At 30.2% G+C, this 8,673-nt stretch overlaps 1 protein-coding gene across 1 annotated transcript; it reads left to right on the top strand.

The window, feature by feature from the left end:
- Positions 1-504: 504 nt before the first annotated feature.
- LOC132753194 (arylsulfatase J-like) lies at positions 505-7,918 on the top strand (the record flags this gene model as incomplete). Its single annotated transcript, XM_060743636.1, is given in 8 exon segments — positions 505-609; positions 2,070-2,133; positions 3,097-3,194; positions 4,441-4,580; positions 6,441-6,499; positions 6,911-7,022; positions 7,298-7,380; positions 7,582-7,918. Coding segments are annotated over 8 exon segments (837 nt in total), but the record flags the coding sequence as incomplete, so codon positions are not given.
- Positions 7,919-8,673: the final 755 nt, after the last annotated feature.

An 8,673-nucleotide genomic window follows, 5' to 3' on the forward strand; every position in this document is an offset into this window, starting at 1 on the left:
TTTTTATGCCATGCATTTATCGTGTCAAGATTCAATCAACTGTCCTGTGTGTTTAATAGGGGAATTATGTAAAGTACATAAAGTACACTTTGTGTTATATAATGATATTTCACAAACAACTTTGATAAAATAAAGTTAATACGACTAATCTATGCTGTTTAAGCATTATAATATGTAGGTTTTATGTGAATCCTTTATGGGATGCATATTTTCTTATTTCATTTTAAGACGTTTGAAGCAATGATTATAACATCTTCCTGCAATATCTATAAAAAAAAAACAACAACAAAAAACAACAACAACACAAAAAAAAAAGCTACCAAAACAAAGAATTAAGTTAAGAGTCTACCACACCCCAAAACAACTACCAAAACAAAGAATTAAGTTAAGAGTCGTATACTTTATTTTACAAATTTGTTTCAGGAACTATTTTCTAATCATGTTATTACACTTTTTGATTAAGGGAACTATTTTCTTATCGTGTTATTGCACTATTTGTTTCAGGAACTATTTTCTAATCGTGTTATCGATATAATTAACGAAGCAGATCCTGACGCTCAACCTTTGTATTTATACATCTCGTTCCAATCAGTACACGGTCCTCTAGAGGTACACATTTGTACATTTATATAGGAGTTCCTAAAACATTTTTATTTACTATTGCAGTAAATGTAGATTTATTTTATATGATGTACAAGCGTAGAATAATGGAATGTTGTATTATTATTTTTTTTTTAAATCTTAGTTTCGCATTTTAAAGGATAAAACAATATTCTTAAAATACATTTATATTGTACAGCTGTTGTTTTGACGTTGTGTCTACATGTGTTGTTTCTAATATGACATCGAGTCTTTCAAATTGTCGCTAATGATATTATATGATTCGAAACAACAGTGATAAGTGGTATGTCATTAAACTGATTCTAATGTTGAACTGATCATATATTTCCCGCAAGTTTATATGTCAACGATCCTTTTCTTACTTTAAAAGAACATTAATGCTACATGCCTCTACATTAGCCTTTTTATTCAAGAAAATTAAACTTGAGAAAAATGTACTTAAAATTTAAGAAACACAAAAATGTTCATAATTCAAGCAATATAGTACATTTTATGTGTAATTAATGTCATATTTTGCAGAATTTATCGCCCCATTTAGAACTACAGTCTTACTGACACATTAAGAGTAATTTATATTTACCTCTATCTACATGGATTAAAAAGTGTCGTTTACATTGTGCAAATTACTTTCTTTGTTCACTTCTTTTAAATAATTTTTCAAAATTGTCATGACAATAAACATGAATCTGAAGGCATGCTGCTTTACGTTTCAACAAGCCAAGTCATGTTAAAAATATCAAAACGAATATATTTTATCAATATATGCAGCACCAAACTGTACGTCTTCATGATTAAAAATAATCATTACTGTTTTTAAAAAAACATTTCTGTTTTAATAATACCATAGTTTAATTACATAAATCCAGAAAATTAATTTTCGTTTTGAAACAAAATGAAGAATTGACCAAAAGCTAGACAGTGTAAAATGACTTTGCAGGAATTGTACTGTAATTCCAAAGCTTAAACGTATATACATTAAAGAGACTCCAATGAGCTTTTTCTTACATCATGGGACTGGAAATATGTTTCCGAGATTTTAAATTGTCCATTTGTTATAGGTCTAGACCAATTATGTGTGTGCAAAATTTCAAAGATCTTCGCCCATTTCGTTTTTTTCTATAAAAAATTCTCATCGTGAAATAAAAAATATTCTCATCGTGAAAAACAAACCAAAGTTGAACAGCGTTGCAACGCTTTTTACTCATATCGAGTTAAATATAGCACAAAAACATATGATTTTCAATTGATTTCCGAGTTTACTTTTAACTATCTTTTGCAAATCTTTCTTTTGTAATTGCCCCCAGCTGATCTTATTAAGAAATTCAAATTTTATGTTTAAGGTTTTGGATCTCAGTGAAGTTCCTTTAAATTGTCAATTGAAAATAATTGATTTTGAAAATTTAGTTTCTAATTACTTTATAATTAATTAGTAGAAGTTCTCTTTTTAGGTTCCGGAACGATTTGAAAAATACTATCCAGATGTTGTCTATCCTGACAGGAAAACGTATAGCGGTAAATATTACCCGCCTAGATATAAGTTATTAGAATATTTGTATCTGTATTAATCTATATTCAAAAATTTGAAGTTCTTAAATCTGTAAAATAACTTACTTGCAATTTATTTTATTATTCTTTACTTATATCTCTTTTTGTGATACAAAGATAAAGATAATTATTTAGCAATATATATTGTAACAATGGTGCCTGTAACGCTTTAGATATAGATATAATATGTCGGTTATTACCTTTTTATGCGCACGCGTAATTAAAAGTCTACGATGTATGGTCATTGATTATGAGAATCCAATTAAGTCAGTTAATATAATACTACACCCAGGGAATATGATTTGATAATTTGTTCTGTTGTTCAATAAGATTGCAATTATTATTAGATCATTTGTATCTTAGTTTGGGGACCTTTCTGTTGAAAATGTGTCAGAGTTAAATCGTATAACTGTGCGTTAACTTGAGTGCAGGTATTAGTTACCCTTACTCCAGAACATGGCCATTGATTGGCTAATTTTTGCTGGGGTTTACATATTGTGACGGCAGAGAAAGGGAAAGCGACTTCAGATGTTCGTTCATTGGTTCCTTTGTGCCGGGGTTTCATATTGTGACAACAGGGAACGTATTTTTATGTTTGACTATGAATAAAAAGAGAAAGTACATCAAAACACTCGGCAATCTGATTAATACTCGGGGCTACGCCCCCTCGTACAAATAGGATAGCCTCGTGTTTCGATGCTCTTTCTTTAACATAATAATAAGAATTACATATGGATAGATGGATAGTAGCATTGGAAAGAAAGATCTTACATTCTCTGTAAGGGCGATATTCACATGTTCCAGGTTGATACAAGAGATATAATGTCTCTAGCGGGATATTCTCAATGAGCTGATATTCTATAATGGTTTGACATTAAGTAATGAAATAATTTATGCTAATGCATTTTAATATTACAAGTTTATTTGTAGGGATGGTATCTGCTCTAGATGAAGCGGTGGGAAATATAACTGGTGCACTTGAAGCAAATGGCTTTATGGACAACGCTGTTATTGTTTTTACCACTGACGTAAGTATAACGTCATATGGAAGTACACTATTCAAACAAACGAAATAGGATTTTTACAAAATCAAACAGAGATTTCATTTTAATTACATATTAATTTCGTATCTAACTTATATAATGGTGCAGAAAATATTTCAATAAATCGCTTCTAATTGTGAATTATTTGATTGAGGGTCAATTCTTTTCAATTCCTTAGATCAGCTTCTAGGTTATATAAGAACCTGTTAATTGTTTTATTTTATTTACAAGTTTTCTTTTTTTCTGATCAGATATCACGAAATGAAAAAAAAATTACTGAGAGATTCGTAGTTGAAATATAGATATAGAAGGAAACAATTAGAAGGAAAAGTACAAGAGAAATGATACTCACCGCATACACACATGTATTATACAGTAGTATACGTGTCAGTCATAAATCATTGCCATGTATAATAAATAATAAGCATGGCTTAACATGCATAGAAAAGAATTAGAATGATTAACACTGCATAGACAAACATGATGAGCATTACTTACCATGCAATGTAAATAATTAGAATGACTAAACATGCATAGAAAATTATTATCATGAGTACCACATTGTCAAAATAGCCATTTTATATACATAAAGAAACACAAATATCTGCCATTTCATATTATTTGTTGTTTTGACGTGACTTCACAACTGTGGCGTTCTATCCGGTTCGCGCATTGTGCATTTTCATGAAATGAAATTGGAAATAAAAAAAGAAGAAAAAAATGGTTTAGAAAGAAGCTTCAAATATTGTCAGAAAGCTTATTTTCAGCAAGCCTTTTTGTTGGTGAGCAGGTCCAGTGAAGAAACCAAATAAAGCAGCAAGTCTAGAAAACGGTCGGCTTTCTAGAGCAAAGTTGAGCCTTACCAACGGTCCGCTTTCCAGAAAAGAAGCAGTCTGCTTCCCAGAAAAGAAGCAAGTTTTAAAACGGTCCGCTTCAAAGGAAAGAAGCAAGTCTTAGCAACAATCCGCATCCCAGAAAGAAAGCAAGTCTAAGGAGCGCAGCAAGTCTAAGAAGCATAGCTAGTCCAATAGTGCAGCAACCCAAGGAAGCAAATCTAAGAAGCGTAGCAAGTCCAATAGTGCAGCAAGTCCAATACTGCAGCAAGTCTTAGGAATGCAGTAATTTTTAACTTATAATCACAAGTACCGCTCGGAATATCGATACAAATCTTATCAGTGAAACAAAAACACATGCATTGTAAATCAAGCACATATTTGTATTCTATTTTTAGAATGGTGGTAAAGCTACTGAGGGCGGTTCTAATTATCCGTTACGTGGCAACAAAGGCTCTTTATGGGAAGGCGGTACCCGAGGTGTGGCCTTTGTTCATAGTCCAACCTTATTGAAAAAATCGGGATACATTAATTCTGAGTAAGATTCCTAATCGTTGCATTTTGTAATTTGTGCTACTTTAAGCCGAGTGAAATGATACTAAAATCTGAAATAAAATTCATACTTTTTTCAGTTTAAGTTGTTCATGTATCTACATTAAAAAAAATTATTTCATTCTTTTCATTTGATTACTAATTTATCCGTGAAAATTATATTTAATAATTTCACAGTGAAAATTATCAAAATATAATTTCACACTTTTCAATGACGAAACTACTTTCTTAAGATTTTCCCCATGTGGTACCTCAATTTTATATTGCTGGCAATTCTGACAATGTCAGGCTGTTCAGAGAAAAACGAAGCTGAAATTGATAAATAACTGGAATGTCAAAAGTAATGAAATGAAGAAAACTTACCTCTATTCATTCAAATTACCAATCACCAAATATCGTCTCTTATTTTTTTTTCATTTTAACAGTCTGAAAAATAAATTCCTTCCACATGCAAAACTGCTCTTGATTACATTTTGGCATATTTCATTATCCTACGAGCAATAATTGTATGCTTTATGAAAACTTGAAAAGCAATGACAGCCATCAGCTCGAAAAATATGTAAACAGCCCAGCGTTCGTTACTGTTCGTTACTGTAGGCAGCCTTTCAACACTTTAAAGTTTTCCAATTTCCTAGCCGCTTTTGGAATGTTTACACTTCTGTCAACTCTTATTTATTGTCTGTTACAATCCTCAAATAAGTTTTCTTTCTTTTAAAAAGGTGTATAACTTACAAATCAAAATGATATCCCTCTGAATCAAACACAATTATTTTCCTCCCGTGAGATACACAACTTTTAAAAATGGTGGCCGCTTACATTTGACAAAGCCAGGTCGAATATAAATTCGCAGTAAGTAACAGAAATATGGATGAATGGTTTGACATTTTATCCTACTAGAACTGTTTGTTTTTATCATTAAAACAAGGGATGATTCATATTTTTGTAATTAAATGAATAATATCACTGCCATTTAACGTTGATTGTCGAACTTATTTTTCAGCCCAAGACTTCTTGTATTTAATGAGAAATTCGACTAAATGAGGCTCTCAGTGGGGAAAACATAGTTTAATATTAACGTTAATATTTAAGGAAATTTCGTTTTAACTTTTTTTAAGCATAAAATAAGAAGAAATTTGTTTGTTTGTTGTGTAAGATGTAGTTTTATTTCATCTCGTGAACTTTAGAAACAGTATTCTACGCCACTCGTGAGAATACTGTCGATGAAATAAAATTTCATCTTACACACAAACAAACAAATATCCTCTATGTCTTTTCATTGGTTGTTCTTTTTAACTCAAGTAGAAATATTTGTAACATTCTACAAGTAAGATCGATCATTCGTATTCATAATTATATTCTTGGGAATAGCATACTCAATACTTATACAATTTACCTTTTAATAACTTATTGATCATATAAACATGTTGCTGCTCATTTTAACTGTACATTCACAATAATACATTGTAACTACATTGTAGCTGCTTTTCACCTTTAAAGTAGGTAGCCATCGATTTTTGAGGTTTAAAAGTACAAGAATTATTATGTAATGGAATAAATCAAATTGCAAATACTTCAGAATCTGATACATTTTTAAGGTATTGTAGGTAAGTGAGCAAGAACGTTGTGTTTAACACACTTCCTCTAACGATATGATGTATTCAGTAGCATTATTCAAGTAAATGTTAAAGTCAATTATTGTTTCGCACATATGAGTTGTCGTTTCGCGCAAACGTCAATTTATGATGTCAAATGGGTAATGCATAAACAAACGAGGGATGAAGAATAATGTTTTGTCCGCATTAAATGGGGTATGTTATTGATAATATTGTTTGTTTTTTCGTCACAGAATGATACACGCTGTTGACTGGTTCCCTACACTTGTACATTTGGCTGGTGGTAAACCAGGTACAACATTTTAATTGTTTAAATATTCCTATACAGTTTGAAATTCATCGAGTTTTATTAATTAAGTTCAAAATCAATTGTAAAATAGATTTAAGGGGAACTGAAAAGTTTGCCATACATCAGCTTGCTTTTGTGTATGGAACAACACTAATAAAAAACATAGACATTATACTTGGTTTAAACATATTTTTATTCAGATAATATATACATGTTAATAATTTACAATTTAAGCAGAAAGGAATTGGACCGAGAGCTACAATAGCTCATAGTAGTCCTCTCCTTATACTTACTTATTAAAGCTGAAAGTATTTTATGGTCTCGCATTAAGTAATTTTTTGAAAATACCATCGGATGTTTGCTTATAAATCCAACAAATACAAAGACAAATACATGTATGCTTGAAATTTTAAGACCCTTCGTTAGACGGTGTAAACCAGTGGAAGACTATAAGCAAAGGACTGAAATCAGCTAGGGATGAATTCATCTACAACATCGACAATATTGTTGATAAGTGGGCTATAAGGTCAGTGCTAAAACTTTTTCCCTTAATATATTACAAAATTTCAAAATCATCTCCTTGATAGATTGATAATATTCGACGAATTGTCAAATTACTTGAATGTCAAAAGTCTTAAAAACGGTATTACAAATTACTTTACCAGGAAGAAATTATTATATTCAGTTGGCAAGAAAAAAAGATACATTACAACATGTTTATTATAGTATTTGAATAAAATATAATATCTTTGAATGACAAGAATTTGTATACGCGTATATAAAGAACAATTTTTTTTTCAGAGTTGGAGATTACAAACTTTTATACGGTGAAAACCCAGACGAAATAGACTCAACTAAAAGGCTGCAATTATTTGATTTGAAAAGTGAGCACTTGCAGAGATACGGATCTTTTATAATGTATCAAAATTGTTGAATGTATAATATTGACTCGTAGTTTACTTTACATATTTAATTTTACAAAACAAATATAGTTTACTACCAGTTGTATTGAAATGATAAAAAGACATATACTTATCTCTCGTTATTCAAAACTATTTACGATTATGTAATGTTATGTCTTTCAGGCGACCCATTTGAAGAGGAGGATATTGCCGAGAAGGAAATTGATATAGTAGAATCTTTAGTGAAAAAACTTAACTCTTATCGCGATACTCTAGTTCCTGCCAATACCGGAGTTAAAGATGTTCTTGCAAATCCACATAAATTCAACCGTGACCTTTTAAGACCAGGATGGTGTTAATAAAATAACTAATTAATAGATACTAATTATTACGATATTGTATAAAACATTTGTCAAGAAGTCCATTTAAGGTATACTATGCTCACCCTTGAGTAAAATATTTTAATCACAGAAATTAATTGAAATCTATGAAATTCGTATTGCATATTTCTCATTTGAATTGAAAAAAATGAAAAAATATGTATTGGAAGCTGCGTTCATTTTTACAATTCAATTCAATTCAAATAGTTTATTTTCTTCTCATCAGATGTACAACACATATATTACAATTAAAATGAATAACACTGGTGAAAGTACATATGCCATTCAATACAGACTTATATGAGATGTAAGGAAAGCTTACAGTGGTAAATGTAATAAAAATTATATTTACATACATATACTTCCCCTTTACAGGTCAAGTAAAATTGGCAACTTCTTAAAAACTGTCAGTGTTTTAAATGACACTATATATTCATAACAATCTACTTTGTGTTAGGCCAAAAGATGTTTATTTTATATTTACAAAAAGACTGAGGCAATTATCAATATTTTGTAAAAATCAGATTTGAGCATAGTATATCTTTAATTTGTGAATTAAATGAACCAGTCCATGCATGGTATGTGTGTACGTGTGTTGATTTTAGCATGAAGTGACAATCGTTATCTTTAAAAACCTGATATCAATTTAAAATTAACATCACAATCAAACACACACGTGATAAGTTAGATTGTGAACAATTTCAAATTAAAACTTTACATCAATTTTCAAATATAGTTATAAAAAAGAGTTTATTTTGTAATCCTCCAAAAGACACTTCACACTCTATAAAGAAAGAGTGTTAGTACAATACAAACTGAATGACTTGCAATATTGAACTTTTGAAATCAATATCTGAATTCCAAAACATATCGGAAATTAAAACAATTAAGAATA

This window comes from Ruditapes philippinarum, unplaced genomic scaffold, assembly GCF_026571515.1.
Source record: "Ruditapes philippinarum isolate M1 unplaced genomic scaffold, ASM2657151v2 ctg12173_1_1_1_1, whole genome shotgun sequence".
Classification (NCBI taxonomy): Eukaryota; Metazoa; Mollusca; class Bivalvia; order Venerida; family Veneridae; genus Ruditapes; species Ruditapes philippinarum.